Source organism: Hyla sarda, chromosome 9 (assembly GCF_029499605.1).
Source record: "Hyla sarda isolate aHylSar1 chromosome 9, aHylSar1.hap1, whole genome shotgun sequence".
NCBI classification, from domain to species: Eukaryota; Metazoa; Chordata; class Amphibia; order Anura; family Hylidae; genus Hyla; species Hyla sarda.
Genome location: NC_079197.1, coordinates 27,044,211 through 27,063,514, shown reverse-complemented (window position 1 = coordinate 27,063,514; position 19,304 = coordinate 27,044,211). Strand labels below are relative to the sequence as shown.

The following is a 19,304-nucleotide window of genomic DNA, read 5'->3' as shown; positions in this document are numbered from 1 at the left end:
ATCCTTCATATAAGATAGAGATAGGTATAAGGCTATCCTTCATATAAGATAGAGATAGGTATAAGGCTATCCTTCATATAAGATAGGGATAGGTATAAAGCTATCCTTCATATAAGATAGGGATAGGGATAAGGCTGTCCTTCATATAAGATAGAGATAGGGATAAGGCTATCCTTCATATAATATAGGAATAGGCATAAGGCTATCCTTCATATAAGATAGAGATAGGTATAAGGCTACCCTTCATATAAGATAGAGATAGGTATAAGGCTATCCCTCATATAAGATAGAGATAGGTATAAGGCTATCCTTCATATAAGATAGAGATAGGTATAAGGCTATCCTTCATATAAGATAGAGATAGGTATAAGGCTATCCTTCATATAAGATAGAGATAGGTATAAGGCTAACCTTCATATATGAAAGGGACAAGGACTATTCATAGTACTCAGAATATTGGGCAGACTAGATGGGCTGAATGGTTCTTATCTGCCGGAACATTCTATGCGGTTATCTATATCTATAGTGATTTACATAGAAGAGACCCCGCACCTCCATGCAGCCGCACGATCTCAGCTCTATAGCCCCTTCTACAGCATATAAAAATAAATGTAGTAGAACAGGTTGGTGAAAGTGTAATACCATGATATTATGGCTCTAGAATCCCAGCCAGTAAAGACCCTGGTGTTGGAGAAGCATGGGTTAAAGCAGGAGAGGGAGGGTCCTCTGTATATGACAGCTCTCTGGTCGGAGCCCCCCCTACAAGCAGAATCTGCAGGACACTGACCGAGGAACAAGCTGGAAGGACAGACCAAGTAACAGAACATGGCCCAAATCCAGCAACCAGAGCCGGCGAAAGAGAACAAACCCTACCCCGACACCCTCACCAAGGAGATCGACCTGGTACAGAGGGACCCCAAGAATATCAACCAGGACGTGGTGCAGGTGAGAGACCAAAACTAGAAATAAAGAAGACTGAAGTACAGTGGTCCCTCAGCATATGATGGTAATCCGATCCAAATGGACCATCGTTTGGTGAAACCATCGTATGTTGAGGGATCCGTGCAATGTAAAGTATAGGACAGTGGGCTACAACCTGCGGACCTCTAGATGTTGCAAAACTACAACACCCAGCATGCCCGGACAGCCAACGGCTGTCCGGGCATGCTGGGAGTTGTAGTTTTGCAACATCTGGAGGTCTGTAGGTTGAAGACCACTGGTATTGGAGGTTGCACTCACCTGTCCCCGCCGCTCCGGACCGTCACCGCTGCCCTGGATGTCGCCCTCCATCGATGTCGCAGCTTCCACGGCATCCGCGCTCTCCGTCGGCGCCATCACGTCACTACGCACGCCGCTCCTATTGGATGACGGGACGGCGTGCGCAGCGACGTGATGACAACGATGGAGAGCGCCGACGATGCAGGGGATCCCAAAGAGGACGCGCCGGAGCCCCGAGGACAGGTAAGTGATCATCAGCAGACCACACGTAAATGGCTATCCTGTGGCAGCTGAAGCAGTCTGCGCTGCCGGATAGCCGTTTATGCGATGGCCCCGACATACAAAAGCATCGAATGTTGAAATGATCGTATGTCGGGGCCATCGTAGGTCGGGGGGTCACTGTATATACATAGGAGCATCGATGGTCACTGCATCTATATCCATCCAGATGTTTCAAAACTACAACTCCCAGCATACCCGGAGAGCCGATGGCTGTCCGGGCATGCTGGGAGATGTAGTTTTGCAACATCTGGAGGTCTGCAGGTTGAAGACCACTGCACTATGGAATAAACCACCATTCACCTGCTTTATCGTTTGGTGTGCTGTATTTATTATATATATATCTATCTATCTATCTCATATCTATCTATCTCATATCTATGTATGTATCTATCATTCACAAAGGAGCAGCACCCCAGCTCTATAAATGCGGCTGTTTCTTTATTAATTCATGTCCAAGCAATGTTTCAGTCCCTCAATGGAAACTTTTTCAACCTTGAAACTGACACATTGCATTGACATGAGTTATAAAGAAACCATTGGTTTCATAGAGCTGGACATTCGTGTCATTTAACTACAATGGACGGTAACTGGGTCTAGGATGCTGGCACCCGAAACTGCACCAGAGTGGCTAAGTAACACTGTGTTCTTCTGGTATCTACCTGTCTGTCCGTCTATCTATCTCATATCTATCTATCTCATATCTATCTATCTATCTATCTATCTATCTATCTCATATCTATCTATCTATCTCATATCTATCTATCTATCTCATATATATCTATCTATCTATCTCATATCTATCTATTATCTATCTATCTCATCTCTATCTCATATCTATCTATTATCTATCTATCTCATATCTATCTATCTATCTCATCTCTATCTCCTATCTATCTATATATCTCATATCTATTATCTATCTCATATCTATCTATCTCATATCTATCTATCTCATATCTATCTATCGCATATCTATCTATTATCTATCTATCTCATATCTATCTACTATATCTATCTATCTATCTTATATCTATCTATTATATATCTATCTCATATCTATCTTTCTACAGCAACAGGATATCCTGTTGCTGTATATTTAGCCCAGCAGCCTGCACCTGTAAGCCAGGTCCTTATAATAGTTTGGAATCAATAGTGCTGGCCAACTTATTCTTTGGTTGTATCTATCTTTCTATCTCTCACATATCTATCTATCTCATCTCTATCTCATATCTTTCTGTCTATCTCATATCTATCTATCTAAAAATCGAATAAACAGGGGCATGCCAAGTGTCAAAAAAGGAAAGGTGATTTATTAAAAAAGAAAGTGTTAGGCAACGTTTCGGCTGGCTCACCCAGCCATTTGAAACGTTGCTTAACACATTTTTTTTTTTAATAAATCACCTTTCCTTTTTTGACACTTGGTGTGCCCCTGTTTATTCGATTTTTGTATTTTGGAGGGGTCCCCAACCTGGACCTGGCACAGTAGGCACCCGTGCACCTTTTTACCCAGGAGTGCTGCTTTCCTGCTTTTTCTATCTATCTATCTCATATCTATCTGTACTATGCAGTGTGATGCAGGACAGATGGCATTAACCCCTTGTATTCATGACACCAGGGTGTGGTTTATCCTCAATACCACCTGAAGGTATACCGCTGGATCCTGGGCTAGGCACGGGGGCAATAATGACTCCGACGCCAAGTTATGGACAACAGTAGCTTTACTGAGTGACAGATGGTGCAGTCTATACAGTGCAGCCGGGGCCCACGGAGGAGACCAGTGACTTCAGAGACCTTAAGGACTTGCTGGGACTCGCAGTGGTTTCGGACAATTTAGTGCAGGCCACATTGACTTGACAATAGATGACAGTGACTGACTTGACTGGAGACAGACTAAGCTGTGACTGTAGTTACTTGTAGCTTGTGGCTGCAGACTTGACTTGAGGCTCCTAGGACTCCACACACATTCTTAGGCTATGTTCACACGAGTGCATCCACAGTGTATTTTACGCCGCAGATCCTCCGCTGAAGGACCGCTGCATGGTGGCTTTACATGTGCCTGTTTGGAGCGGCAATACGCCGCTATGAGCAGACACACTGCAATGTGCGAGTTGCCACGCGTGCGCCGTGTTCTCGCACACATCGTGGCTGCTCCCACCGCTCCATGAGCTGGGCCCACGATGTGCGAGTATACTGCGCATGCGCGCTGCAACTCACACATAGCAGTGTGTCTGCTCGTAGTGGCATATTGCCGCTCCAAACAGGCACATGTAAAGCCACCATGCAGGGGTCCTTCAGCGGCGGATCTGCAGTGTAAAATACCCTGTGGGTCCGCTCGTGTGAACGTAGCCTAAGGCTCGACTGCACCTCAGCAAAGACTCAGCAACTAAGAGAGAGAAGAGACTCCTCCCAGGGCTTTTATGGGGAGACTCTGGTGGGGTCCCATTGGTCACTCTTAGGTCACCTGGTCACTGATACCTCCTGGGGTATTCCAGGATTCTTCTGTTATGTGACTATGCTACAGGGGCTGTAAAGTTAGTGTAGTTCATAGTATAGTGTCTGTACCTGTGTGTGATGGTCGTCTCACAATTCTTATGAGATCTTTGCCCCAATGTTTAACAGCACACAAAATGAGTGTGGTCTTAGGTTTTCTCAGGTTGCAATGTATCTGAGATATTACATCACTAGTCAGGTGTTGAAAGGGAGCATGTCTGTGTTTCAATGGGTGGAGCGACCGCTGGGTGGGAAGAATCATTCTCCATAGGGCTGCTTGGAATTGTCCCAGGTTTGCTTCAATGGGTGGAGTGGCTGATGTGTGGGAGGAAGAAAAGTGACCTCACACTTACAAACATGGAATTGTGGGACTTGTAGTTGGAGGGAGGGAACTCCAACACAAAATAGCCATTTCACAAAAAGAAAGCAGCGGCGTTATGATGGACTCACAACACAGCCATTTATTCCTAAGACAAGCACGGATCCTTCTTAAGCATGTCCATTACTGTCTGGCAGGCAAGTACTATAATCAGCTGATGGTGGAGAACCCCTTTAAAGGGGAACTCCGGTGGAAACAAGTGGAAAAATAATGTTTTCAAATCAACTGGTGCCAGAAAGTTAAACAGATTTGCAAATTACTTCTATGTCAAAATCTGAAGCCTTCCAGTACTTATCAGCTGCTGAATAATACAGAGAAATTTGTGAAGTTCTTTCCAGTCTGACCACAGTGCTCTCTGCTGACACCACTGTCCATGTCAGGAACTGTCAAGATTAGAAGCATATCCCCATAGAAATCCTCTCCTACTCTGGACAGTTCCTGACACAGACAGAGGTGTCAACAGAGAGCACTGTTGTCAGACTGGAAAGAACTTCACAATTTCTCTGTAGTATACAGCAGCTGATAAGTACTAGAAGGGTTAAGATTTTTAAATACAAGTAATTTACAAACTTATGGCACCAGCTGATTTGAAATTATTATTATTATTATTATTATTTTTAACCAGCGTTCCCCTTTAACTTACTTACAGAGGCTTCTTCTGTTAGATATACTTGTGAGGCTGTAATCCAGTATCTCACACAGAGTAAAATACCCTGCACCGCTGAGAAGCAACAACCCCAAAGCTACTACCTACAGATACGAGTGACTGGACCAAGTTATGTTACAGGGCTCTTTACCAGCTAGCTACCCATAGGTGACACTGGAGAGAACGTTTCATCCTTCTTGAGTAAGACTGTTTTGCAGCCAGTTATCTACCTTCTTGCATGTGACTGTGGTGTCCCAGTAGGGGATGATCTGGCCTCATACTTTCCTCCTGCCCTGTCAGGCAGATTCCCTGCATGTCCCAAGGGGTCCAGTGGGCAGTGGCACTCAGTGATAGGACCACCTACATGACTCCTAAGCATGGAAAGAGCAGAGACTTCAATCAATGAATATTATAATTGTTAAACTGCCTCTTTTCCCTCGAAGATATATATATATATATATATATATATATATATATATCTGCTCAGTTGCTTCTATTCTGTAACTTGATGTAACCTATCAAGGCCTGGACTCTACAAGACCTTTGAAAGTGTCCTGTGGTATCTGCCAGCTGATCATATAAGTCCTACTCTTTGTAAGTTGCAGCCTCTATAGATCTGACTTCTTTTTCAGAACATTCCACCGATGCTAGATTGGATTAAAGTGGTACTCCGCTGCCCCAGCCTCCGGAACATGTTGTTACGAATGCTGGGTGCTGGCGGTGGGGGTCGTGATGTCACGTCACACCCCCTCAATGCAAGTCTATGGGAGGGGGCGTGACGGATGTCACGCCCCCTCCCATAGACTTGCATTGAGGGGGCGTGGTGTGACGTCACAACCTACGCCACCAGCACCCAGCATTTTAAATTAACGTTGGGTGCTGCACAGAGATCACGGGGGTCCCAGCGGCGGGACCCTCGCAATCAGACATCTTATTTCCTATCCTTTGGAAAGGGGATGAGATGTCTAGCGGCGGAGTACCCCTTTAAGATTTACAGAATTTGGAGGCTAAGTCACCACTGATCTCTTTGTCGTGTACCGTTTTTAGTAGCTTGGGCATTATCCTCCTGAATAGGTCACTGACATAAGGGAATCCCACTGCCATGAAGGAGGGAAGTGTCTGTACAATGTTAAGGCGGGTGGTACGTGTCACAGTAACATCAACACGATGCCAGGACCCAGCATAACATTGCCCGGAGTATCACACTGCCTTCTCCAGTTTGTATTCTTCCCATAGTGTATTCTGGTGCCACCCCCTTCCCAGATAGGTGATACACTGGCACCTGGCTGTCCCCTTGATGGGAAAGTGACCGTGATTCATCAGACTTGGTTGCCTTTTTCCATTGCTCCCCTAATGGACATGCTTAGTAAGGATCTGCGCTTGTCTTGGGGCTAAATGGCTATGTTGTGAGATTACCATAATACTGTGGCTAGCTTTTTGTGAACTGGTATTTCCTGTTTGACTTTTCTTCTTTGCCTACAAATCCCATAATTCCATTTTCCTCCCTCCCACACATCAGCCACCCCACCCATTGAAACATAAATGAGCTGCATCCATTCAAAAGGCCTGTGCTTTTCAATCAGGGTGCCTACAGCTGTTGCATTAGTTGCAGAAATCTTTTTAACTTTCTGGCACCAGTTGATTTATAATAAAATAGTTTCTTCTTTAAACCTCAATAAATGATGGTTTATCTGCTGTCTATTATATCTAACCCCTAAATGGGCAGGATTGTAAAGAAATAAGCAATGTCATTTCCTTTCCCTTTTAATATTTTGGTTGTAACAGAGAACGCCGGCATTGGTCATATCGCTGATATATATATATATATATATATATATATATATATATTGGGGGAGATTTATCATAGGATTTAGACAGTTTTTTAAATATGTGCAACTTTTCTGCGACTTTTGCTTTACAGGATTTTAGTACATGATGTATTTTAGTCTTTTTTAGACAGAAAAATGCATTGGTGCTGAATTTATCAAAAGCGACTTTTCGGCGACAAGTCACATCGTCTGAAAGTACGCCGAAATGTCAGACCATGTTGGAGCAGGTTTAAATACAGTCTAAGGGTACGTTCCCAAGCGCGGATTTTCAGCGGATTTTACGCTGCGGATCCGCTGGTGAAGGCCCCGCTCTATGCTGGCTTTACATGTGCCTGCTGGTAGTAGCAATACGCCGCTATCAGCATGCACACTGCCATGTGAGAGTCACAGTATACTCGCACATCGCGGTGGTTCTCTGCCTAGCTCAGAGCAGGGAGAGCGGCCGCGATGTGCAAGTACGCCGTGCACATCGCTGCATTGTGTCTGCTCGTTGCTGCGTATTGCCGCTACCAGCAGGCACATACAAAGCCAGCATACAGCGGGGATTTCACCAGCGGATCTGCAGCTAAATACGCTGCGAAAATCCACGCGTGTGAACGTACCCTAAAGCATAGATCCCGAAGTCTGTGCGCAGAATTTATCAAGAGCCGTGCGACTTTTCATAAATTTGGCGCACAATACACCGGCCTAACCCTCTGTAGTTTGGTCTAAATTGATGCGGGACATAGACAACTTTGATAAATCTCCAATGAATCTAGAGCTACTGAAAGAAATCATGTAAAACTGAGCTGCCTGGGTGGGGTTGTAGGTAGACTCTTTCCTAGGACTGTATCCATCTTTTCCAGCCCATGGGATCACCGGAAAGCTGAACTAATTTATGCAGGAAAAGTCAGCAACCGCCGAGCCGAGAAGTTCGTGACGAATCGAATTTACTGTAAGTTCGCTCATCTCTAGTTGTAGGCACTGAGCTGTTGACATTCTGCAGTCAGGCTATGAATTTCCATCTGAGATCTGTGTAAATTTAACACTGCAGGCGAGGAGCACTTCAGTCCCCGTGTGGCCGGTGGGTGGGGGGCTGCTGTCACACAGAGCAGAAGAGGCCTGACAGCTGGAGACTCAACCCACATCCACCTCCGCTAAGAGACAAATATATAGAGGGAATTAATGGAATCCTCATAAATCCCTGTACTAATGTACCTTATAAGTGCATGTCGCTGATACACAGTGACCATCCCTAGAGCATGAAGTCCTCCCGGTAACAGCTTGTTTCTCACTGTGCCTGAGCCTCCTGTAGGTGGTAATGTTGGGAGAATAAGCAAATGTATACTTCTGACTTAATTCTTCAACATATGTGATGTTTCTCATTAAGAAAAAAAAGTGTATATATATATATGTGTGTGTGTGTGTGTGTGTGTATATATATATATATATATATATATATATATATTTTTTTTTTTTTTTTTTTCCTTAAAGGGGTTATCCAGGAAAAACCTTTTATATATATATATATATATATATATATATATGTATATATATCAACTGGCTCCAGAAAGTTAAACAGATTTGTAAATCACTTCTATTAAAAAATCTTAATCCTTTCAGTACTTATGAGCTTCTGAAGTTAAGGTTGTTCTTTTCTGTCTAAGTGCTCTCTGATGACACGTGTCTCGGGAACTGCCCAGTTTAGAAACAAATCCCCATAGCAAACCTCTTCTAAACTGGGCGGTTCCCGAGACACGTGTCATCAGAGAGCACTTAGACAGAAAAGAACAACCTTAACTTCAGAAGCTCATAAGTACTGAAAGGATTAAGATTTTTTTAATAGGTTTAATAGAAGTGATTTACAAATCTGTTTAACTTTCTGGAGCCAGTTGATATATATATATATATATATATATATATATAATAAAAAAAAAAATTCCTGGATAACCCCTTTAACAAGGGTTGTGGACCTGCTTTGCCACCCAACTGATTGGTTTGTCCCACTCTCGAGGTCACTGACTAACTATCCCCTATACAGGGATCTGCTGATGGTTACCAGGGTGCTAACTCTAAACAGGGTCCCGTGTGGGTGGCAGGTGGCCACTAGATCTACTCACACCAGAGCAAAGCACCAAGGGTCAGGCAGAGACAAATTCTTGTACAGGCCAAGGTTTTGGGCTGGCAGCGGAGAGGAGAAGTCAGAAACGGGCTCACAGGTCAGGACGGGCAGCACGGGTTCGTAGAAAACATTCTGGATCATACACAGGAGAGGCAAAATAGTACATAGGATCAATTAGGAACGTAGTCAGGAGACAGCCAACGGGTGTCTGGGCATGCTGGGAGTTGTAGTTTTGCAACATCTGGAGGTCCGCAGGTTGAAGACCACTGCTGTAAAGCATATCTCGAAATGTTGTGAAAAGCAGCTAATTCAAGATGGCTGCCCCCCCATAGTTTCTGTGTCTGGCGCTAAAAAAAAAAAGAAAAAGAATCTGCATGATACAATCACTTTAAGGCAGTGTTTCCCAACCAGGGTGCATCCAGCTGTTGCAAAACTACAACTCCCAGCCTGTCTGGGCCTGCTGGGAGTTGCAGTTTTGCAACAGCTGGAGGCACCATAGATGGGAAACAGTGCTTTAAAGGGGCACTCCGGTGAAAAACTTTTTTTTTTTTTTTTATCAACTGGTGCCAGAAAGTTAAACAGATTTGTAAAGTACTTCTATTAAAAAAATATGAATCCTTCCTGTACTTATTAGCTGCTGAATACTACAGTGGAGATTCTTTTTCGGAGTGGAGATTCTTTTTCATGAGCACAGTGCTCTCTGCTGACATCTCTGTCCATTTTAGGAACTGTCCAGAGTAAAAGGAAATCCCCATAGCAAACATATGCTGTTCTGGACAGTTCCTAAAATGGACAGAGATGTCAGCAGAGAGCACTGTGCTCGTGATGTCAGCAGACAGCTCTGTGTTTCAAAAAGAAAAGAATTTCCGCTGTAGTATTTAGCAGCTAATAAGTACTGGAAGGATTAAGATTTTTTAATAGAAGTCATTTACAAATCTGTTTAACTTTCTGGCACCAGTTAATTTAAAAAAAAAAAAAAAAAAAAAAAGGTTTTCACCGAAGTACCCCTTTAAGGCCATGAATGAACATCCAGGCTAGCAGTAGAGGAGCCCATGATCAGCTACTTCAGTTGAATGTCCAGTATATATATACGTCCAATGGTCTTCACAGGTCCATTTTATCTCTATTCAGGTGGATTTCGAGGACGTCATCGCTGAACCTGACAGCATTCACAGCTTTGATGGGGTGTGGAAAGCCAGCAGCACCACCTTCACCGTCACCAAATACTGGTGTTACCGAGGGCTCTCTGCTATTTTCGGCCTACCACTGGCTCTGCTTTGGGGCTTCATCTTCGCTTGTCTGTCATTCTGTCACATCTGGGCTGTAGTCCCCTGCGTCAAGAGTTACCTCATGGAAATCCAATGCCTGGGCCAATTCTATGCCGCCTGTGTCCGCACCTTCTGTGACCCAATCTTTGAGGCCACGGGCAAAGCACTGAGTGGCATTCGTGTGGCCCTCAGAAAAGAAGTATGAAGGCCAAAAAACCCAAACTGACGTCAAAAGACAATTGGTTACCGCAATTAATAAATACATAATATACAAAAAGATGGCACATGGGGGGGGGGGGGGTAGCTACCAACTTAGTATGCTGCATTGCTTTGTGTGGGCAAAAAAACTCAGTTACCAATATCACAATGCCAATGGACCATATTAGGTTCATCTTATTTAACACTAACCCAATGGAGCACACAAAACAGAAGTGGGTATAAATACCATATTTTATTGGCATTTCTCTGTATGCACAAACAGCTGTATTTTGGTGAGAACTGGAGTAGTATAGAATACAAGGCCTCTGTTATATAGTCTTATGCATCAATAGCCACGGAAGTTCAATGATCAATGTGAAGACGTTCTTCCAGGACTCCACGTGGGCCCCAAATACTTTTAAGAAACTATTCAAACTATTCTCCCAAACTCGACAGTCACAGTAAGGTTATGGATAGTGTACGGCCCTTCTCACTGGTTACACAGAGGGTCTGCAATAAGGCACACCGAGCAGAGGATCATAGGTACCCCAAAGCGTCGGTAACCCCACTGCCAGGAGGCTTCCTGTTAAGAATTACGCCAAGGAAAAGCGATGACAGAGGGTGAGAACACTGAAGGGAAAGGCTGGAGAATGATGCACATACAGCAAAAAGACTGAACCACAAGCAGGAATCCAAGCAAAACCACAAGAACAGACAATCTAAGAAAAAACGCCAGGTCCAAAGAACCATCCGTCGTATTTTGTGCCATTAATATGAGAAATTTATTGAAACCATAAGCTGCCTCACCGACCTGAATATCTCATTCCTGTAACAATGAGTGATAATAAAAAAACGTTTTGTGTATATATTGTACGGTTTATTTTACCGGAGGTATATAGTCGCTCTTCTTATGTTGAGATGCAAGGATCATGGTTGATTTATACATGGGCTTCTGACATAAAATGGTTAATACATCAATTACCATGATTGGTCTATGGGTGAGGGAGACATAAGCAGCAACCGGACCACGTAGCCAGGGCCGCCATCAGGGGGGTACAGCCCATACAACTGTATGGGGCCCGGAGCTTCGGGGGGCCCGGATGTCCCTGGACCCTGAAAAGAGGTGCAGGGGGGGGGGGGCTTTATGAGAGGTGCAGAGGAGGGTGATGGAAGGTGCAGGGGGGTTGTGGGGGTGATAAGAGGTGCAGGGGGGTTATGGGGGTGATAGATGCAGGGGGGGCTATGGGGGTGATGAGAGGTGCTGGGGTGTTATGGGGGTGATGAGAGATGCAGGGGGGTGATGAGAGGTGCAGGGGGGTTATGGGGGTGACAAGAGGTGCAGGGGGGGTTATGGGGGTGACAAGAGGTGCAATGGGTATGGGGGTGATGAGAGGTGCAGGGGGGTGATGAGAGGTGCAGGGGGGTTATGGGGGTGATGAGAGGTGCAGGGGGTGATATGGGGGTGACAAGAGGTGCAGGGGGGGTTATGGGGGTGATAAGAGGTGCAGGGGGGTTATGGGGGTGATGAGAGATGCAGGGGGGTTATGGGGGTGATAGATACAGGGGGGGCTATGGGGGTGATGAGAGGTGCTGGGGTGTTATGGGGGTGATGAGAGATGCAGGGGGGTGATGAGAGGTGCAGGGGGGTATGGGGGTGATAAGAGGTGCAGGGGGGTTATGGGGGTGACAAGAGGTGCAGGGGGGGTTATGGGGGTGACAAGAGGTGCAGGGGGTATGGGGGTGATGAGAGGTGCAGGGGGTGATGAGAGGTGCAGGGGGGTTATGGGGGTGATGAGAGGTGCATGGGGTGATATGGGGGTGACAAGAGGTGCAGCGCGGTTATGAGGGTGATAAGAGGTGCGGGGGGGGTTATAGTAGTGATGATGAGAGGTGCGGGGGGGGGGCGGTCAGCAGTCGGACCCCCACCAAACAAAAATGGGCTGATTATTTTAAATTTGCCGGAGGGGGGTTGAGACAGGGGGGCCCAGGCCTTGAGCTGTGTAAGGGGCCCCGAAATTTCTGATGGCAGCCTGGCACCTAGCAGAGCTTATCTCAGGAGATGGTGGGATCAGGCAGAATAAAACAATGCCTGATCTGTGTTCCCTCCAATCGTAGGTTTGCCGTCCCCATGAATTTATTGGCTTGTATATCCCCTCATGCAACGTTTACAATGCTTTCTAGCATGCTCATGTGCTTACTATAGTCAGAGCAGCGTCTATGTGCTGTCTATGGATACCGCTCAGCTCTGTTATGCCCTTATTAGATAGAACTGTATGCAGAAAGCTAGCTGCTAAAACAATCACATCACTACAATATGTTAATATATAGCGAGCGTGCAGGCATGTGCAAGCCAATAAGTTCACATGAGGTGGAATATCCCTCTAAGAGTACGTTCACACGGGCAGATTACCTGCGGAATTTTGCTCCCATATACTTCAATGGGTCTGAAGGAAAATCTGCAAATCTGCCTCAATTGCGGATTTTCTGCTGACCCATAGAAGTCAATGGTAGCAAAATACGCTGCAGATTTTCTGCAGCAAATACGCTGCGGAAATTCCTCAGGTAATCCGCCCGTGTGAACGTACCCTTAAAATGCACTGTGCCTATTGTATAACTGTGCGGCACACTGTATTCCAGCACTATCACAACCAAACCCTGACTATAAAAGGGTTAATAGGAGCGGCCAGTTTGGGTTCACATTAAAGGAAGTGTCTGGATTGACGAAGATCCTTATGTAAGAAGGGTCCCTGATGATAAGTAGATCTTAAGGTGCCCATTGACTGTAATTTTAATCTGTGGGGGAACCCAGCAACAAATGTTCAATTTTTGTGTAGTAAGACCACACAAAAGGATATGGAGTTTCCATTGAAACCAATAGGTTGCCCATGTCATGCTCGGGTGTATCAAGTCCTCCTGAGCAACACTCTTTGTAGGGGCACTTTGCCCTAGGTCAGTGTTTCCTAACCAGGGTGCCTCCAGCTGTTGCAAAACAACAACTCCCAGTATGCCCGGACAGCCAACGGCTGTCCGGGCATGCTGGGAGTTGTAGTTTTGCAACAGCTGGAGGCACCCTGGTTGGGAAACATTGATCGAGGTGATAGATGAGGACCCTTCCCTCCTCTAATAAAGGGGTACTCCGGTGGAAATCTTTTTCTTTTTAATTAACTGGTACCAGAAAGTTAAACAGATTTGTAACTGACTTCTATTAAAAAATCTTTACCCTTCCTGTACTTTTTAGCAGCTGTATACTACAGAGGAAATTCTGTTCTTTTTGAATTTCTTTTTTGTCTTGTCCACAGTGCTCTCTGCTGACACCTGCTGCCCGTATCAGGAACTGTCCAGAGCAGAAGAAAATCCCCATAGCAAACCTATGCTACTCTGGACAGTTCCTGATACGGGCATCAGGTGTCAGCAGAGAGCACTGTGGACAAAACAAAAAAGAAATTAAAAAAGAACAGAATTTCCTCTGTAGCATACAGCTGCTAAAAAGTACTGGAAGGGTAAAGATTTTTTCATAGAAGTCATTCACAAATCTGTTTAACTTTCTGGCACCAGTTGACTTATAAAGACCTAAAAAAAAGAAATATTTTCCACCGGAGTACCCCTTTAAATCGGATTTTTCTAATAGTGCATACAGTATTTTCTCAAAAATGCAAAAATTGTCAATAAGGCGACGCTCACACCTATGAAGTCGCCTACTTCTGAGGAATACATGTGCATATACCTATTGAACATTATGCAGACGTACATGAATTTCAATAAAGTCTTCTAATGTTGACTACATTGGGTCAAATTTTTTATTTTTTTTTATTTTTTTGGCAGCACTTCAAAGTGCAGACAGTCACGCTTTTAAGTTCTGCAGGAAAAATATATACAGTCGTCCCCCAAGTTACAATAATTAATTGGTCTTAAGACGACCATTGTATGTTGAGACCATTGTATGTTAAGACCGTAACTCTATGGAAACCTGGTAATTGGTTCTGATGCCATAAAATGTCATCCAAAAATAGGAAAAAGTGAGGATTAAAGAAAAATAAGTAGATAAGTAGCTGTAAATCACTGTCTATGTGAACTGACTGGTGTCTGGTAGCGCCGCCCTACAGTACAGGGAGGTATTACATGTTCTGTACTCTTTACCTGTACCAGGGTTAGCTGCTCCTTTGGACACCTGGTAAGGGCGGCTCCATTTTACTTTTTTAGGACATTGGGGGAGATTTATCAAAACCTGTGCAAAAGAAAAGTTGCCCAGTTGCCCATAGCAACCAATCAGATCGCTTCTTTCATTTTTAACAAGGCCTCTGCAAAATGAAAGCAGCGATCTGATTGGTTGCTATGGACAACCGGGTAACTTTTCCTCTGGACAGGTTTTGATAAATCTCCCCCAATGTCCTAAAAAAGTAAAATGGAGCCGCCCTCACCAGGTGTCCAAAGGAGCAGCTAACCATGGTACAGGTAAAGAGTAGTACAGGACATGTAATACCTCCCTGTACTGTAGGGCGGCGCTACCAGACACCAGTCAGTTCAGGTACTTCAGTAATATAGTGAAATGGCAGTTCTGATTGGTCGGTTCTTCCAGCCATTGACACGTTTCACAGATCTGGACTGTCTGTAGCATTGTATGTTGTGTATGATTTTAAAGGGGACCTTTCATCAAAAAAAACTTTTGATATATCATAGATTAATGTATGCAGAATAACTTTCCAATTGCATGTTATTAAAAAATATACTTCTTTCTATTTCATTTTCCACTTTGAAAAAATGACCACTAGAGGTCTCCCTACCAGTCCTGGCCACAAGCCCTTTTTATAGATTTCAGACTCATGCTGGAGTCCTAAATCTCACACTGCAGCCGGGACACAGACAAGCTCAGCTGGCAGCTCTGAATCTTCTCCTCTCTGTTTACAACTGCATGTGCAGAGAGAAGAAAGATCGTCGCTCAGATAGTAAAATGACTGAGGGCATTGCAGTAAGGCAGAGTCAGGAGTATGCCCTGCTGTGCTATCAGCACAGTGCTGGCTCCTGCCTGTCTGATTGACAGGCAGGGAGCAGTGCTGAGCTTGTCTGTGTCCCGGCTTCAGTCTGAGATTTAGGACTCCAGCATGGGTCTGAAATCTATTAAAAAAAAGCTTGCGGCCAGGACTGGTAGGGAGACCTCTAGTGGCCATTTTTTTTTCAAAAAGGAAAATTAAATAGAAAGAAGCATATTTTTTTTAATAACATGCAAATTCTACTAATTCTGCATACATTAATCTATAACAGTGCTCTTCAACCTGCAGACCTCCAGATGTTTCAAAACTACAACTCCCAGCATGCCCGGACAGCCGATGGCTGTCCGGGCATGCTGGGAGTTGTAGTTTTGCAACATCTGGAGGTCCGCAGGTTGAAGACCACTGATCTATAATATATCAATAGTTTTTTTTTTTTTTTTTGATGAAAGGTACCCTTTACGTTATAATGGTCCAGAAAAGACCATTGTATGCTAAATATATTGTAACCTGAGGCCATTGTAAGTTGAGGGACCACTCTACATGCATGGATATGGACCAAACGTAGTCACTAGTAAACAATGCCCAGTCCATTAAAACCAATGGACCCTACATAGGTACGTAATGGTATATATCAGCGCACCATTCTGCTGACATGTTACCCTCAACGCAGGCTGCTTTATAAGGGTGAACATAGCCCAGTTGCGAATTCCTTTAATCGGATATTTGGAACTTTCTGGATTACTGTAAGGCCCCTTTCACACTACCGTTATGTTCCTGCATTCTGACGCCAGTTATTCAGCAATAAAGGGTCATGAAAAAAAAAATGGATGAAATAACTGAATACAACGGATGATAACGGATGACCAATTTTGATGGACATTCTGTCAAAATAACGGACACGCGCCATCCGTCATCACCCGTCATAGTCCGTTATTTTATTTCCATGTGACTTCCTGGTTGTGAGGCTGTACTGAGCATGCTCTGTAGCCATAACGGAACAGTAAAATAACGGACAATAAAGGATGTCATTTGTGATCATCCGTCAGCCATAGACTTCAATGTTAAAATCTTAAACGTCCGTTATTTTTGACGGGACAAAAATTAGTGCTTGAACCGTTATTTGCCCCGTCAAAAATAACGGATGTTAGTCCTAACGAGATGCCCTAACCATTGACATGAATGGGATTTTTTTGACGCCCGTTTTATGGAAGATTATCTATTATATAAGCCCAGATGGGTGCCGAAAAATACCGCTAGAACAATTATCAGTGCAATCAGAGCAGGATATGTTTGCTATGGGGATTTTCTTCTACTCTCGACAGTTCCTAAAATGGACAGCAGAGGTCAGCAGAGAGCACTGGGGTCATGACATCAGAGAAATCCAAAAAGATAAGCATTTCCTCTGTGGTATACAGCCCCTAAAAAGTACAGGAAGGATTAAGATTTTTTTAAACAGAAGTCATTTACAAATCTGTTTAACTTTCTGGCACCAGTTGGTTTAAAAAAAAACTCTTAGTAATTAAGGGCCATGGTCTTCCTCTAAAGCAGTGGTCTTCAACCTGCGGATCTCCAGATGTTGCAAAACTACAACTTCCAGCATGCCCGGACAGCCTTTGGCTGTCCGGGCATGCTGGGAGTTGTAGTTTTGCAACATCAGGAGGTGTGCAGGTTGAGGACCACTGCTCTAAACCAGGTTGCCTCCAGCCGTTGAAAAACTACAACTCCCAGCATGCCTGGAGAGCCTTGGGATTTGTAGTTTTGAAACAGCTGGGGGCACCCTGGTTGGGAAACACTGCTTCTAAAGTATGTTCATGGCTTTTTAATGGTCAAAATGTACCGGGAGTAAGGGGCATCAGATATATATATATATATATATATATATATATATATACACATATATATATATATATATATATATATATATATATGTATATATAAAGAGTGCCTTCATTTTCAATAAGCCCTTTCATTGGGTACAAGAAGATGGCATTATTAGCCTCTTATAGATACGGACAGACAATGTGCTTCTAAGCAGTTGGATATTTGCAGTCATCGAGGTCATACATGCATCTTTAAGGTATTACGGAACATATTGCACTCAACGGAACGTCAGGAAGAGAACGTAAAATAGTGCAGCCGGCGCCACCTAGTGACACGTATCTGCATCGCCTACATGTCGTATTCGTCAGCGCCTGTGCTACACACTGTGCCGTTTCCTTCAAGCAACTAAACCCCTACTGTGCGTCAATGGCTCCTCGGTCTCCGAGTAACATGAAAGCTGCCCGGTAAGTACCGAAAAAGTCTACGGACTCTCATCGTCCGGCAAGTAACTGAAAAGGCGTCCAGTTCGTTCCTATAGGTCACCTATGAAATTAATGCTGGCTGACTGTAGGGTCACTAGAAAAGATCAGGGCTCTTTAGTGGTGTTATGGACTGTGCTTGTGCCACCTTGCTGGTATCGTTCTGCTAGTTAGGAGCCTGGTCTGGATGCCAGGAGACCTAAATGCCAGTAGGATAAAAATGGAGGCTGTGGACTTGGATAGGGGTCAGCGCTGCTTTCAGCAGCCAACACAGTCTATATATGTACGGTAGGTACTTCTATCCCCGGTGCTTCCCAATAGATTGGACGGTGGCCCATGCTGGTTCTTTTTGGGACGGGAGGAGACGAGAAGCTCCATTTAGCTTCACACGACTGTGCTTTTGTTCATGGCAGTAACATAGACCAATACACGGAAACAAACGCAGGGGAGCTTGTAGGGTTAATGACGAACACACGTCCTTCACTCCTCTATTGTCCAGGACTCCAATACCGATCTGCGCCCAGGCTGAATGAGGCTTGTGGAAATGAATGGATTCTACTTTCTCCTTCTTGATCCCCGAATCTTTAAAAAAAAAAATTCATCTTCGAAACACGTTCCTTCCTTGAGGTCCCTTTTTGCCCGCTGGGCTTCCGCGTAGCGGCTCGCATGCACTCGGTGCATTAGATTTAGTCTCCCGCGGCTTCCCTGCTTTGGTGGGTTCACTTACTTCCTCCAGGACACCTTGTCTCTGCGCTGCTTTACCCAGCAGCTCTCTGAAAACACTGTCCATGTTTTTCGTCACGTCCTGTCAGAGAGAGAGGTGAGATGGAAATTCGTTATTTTATATTAAAGGGGTACTCCGGTGGAAAACTTTTTTTTTTTTTTTTAAATCAACTGGTGCCAGAAACTTAGACAGATTTATAAAAAAAATCTTTACCCTTCCAGTACTTTTTAGCAGCTGTATGCTACAGAGGAAATTCTTTTCTTTTTGAATTTCGTTTTTGCCTTGTCCACAGTGCTCTCTGCTGACACCTGATGCCCGTATCAGGAACTGTCCAGAGCAGGAGAAAATCCTCATAGAAAATCTATGCTGCTCTGGATAGTTCCTGACATAGACAGAGGTGTCAGCAGAGAGAACTGTGGACAAGACAAAAAAGAAATTCAAAAATAAAAGAATTTCCTCTGTAGCATACAGCTGCTAAAAAGTACTGGAAGGGTAAAGATTTTTTTTTACAAATCTGTTTAACTTTCTGGCACCATTTGATTTAAAAAAAAAAAAAAGTTTTCCACCGAGTACCCCTTTAAGATGATGGTGATCAGGTTTAAAGGGGAAAAAAATGATCAGATTTTACCCTTTATAACGCTTGGCAAAGCGTTATATAGGGTAAAATCTTTATCCTCCCCATCCCCAGGGAACGTTCCTGCCCCCAGGGATAATGAGGATATGAACTAATAAACTAGTCCCCGCCGCGCCGGTAAGTAGCCCCCTGGGCGGGGAGCTCCTCACACCTAGTCCGTTACTTTGGCCGGTCGGCTTGACTGACAGGCCGCGTCATCGCTCTGCTCCATCTGTTCAGTGGGCAGAGCGATGACGCGGCCCGATAA

General features: G+C 44.4%; 2 protein-coding genes across 2 annotated transcripts in view; one reads left to right on the top strand and one right to left on the bottom strand.

Moving 5' to 3' along the window:
* Positions 1–684: 684 nt before the first annotated feature.
* LOC130290671 (caveolin-3-like) lies at positions 685–11,587 on the top strand. Its single transcript, XM_056538614.1, has 2 exons — positions 685–945; positions 10,077–11,587. Exons 1-2 carry the CDS (start codon positions 826–828, stop codon positions 10,416–10,418), a joined length of 462 nt encoding a protein of 153 aa, XP_056394589.1. The 5' UTR covers positions 685–825; the 3' UTR covers positions 10,419–11,587.
* Positions 11,588–17,335: 5,748 nt separating this feature from the next.
* The window catches only part of ARHGAP4 (Rho GTPase activating protein 4), a 112,162-nt gene continuing 110,193 nt past the window's right edge, over positions 17,336–19,304 (bottom strand). Inside the window, 1 exon segment of the mRNA XM_056539235.1 lies at positions 17,336–18,504. Coding sequence (XP_056395210.1) covers positions 18,298–18,504 — 207 coding nt within the window. The 3' untranslated portion in view covers positions 17,336–18,297.

Bases quoted from the DNA above. Each gene is read 5' to 3' on its own strand.
- LOC130290671 (XM_056538614.1), top strand. From the start codon at position 826: ATGGCCCAAATCCAGCAACCAGAGCCGGCGAAAGAGAACAAACCCTAC. The intron at 946-10,076 runs GTGAGAGACCAA...ATCTCTATTCAG, and splicing joins TCAACCAGGACGTGGTGCAG to GTGGATTTCGAGGACGTCAT.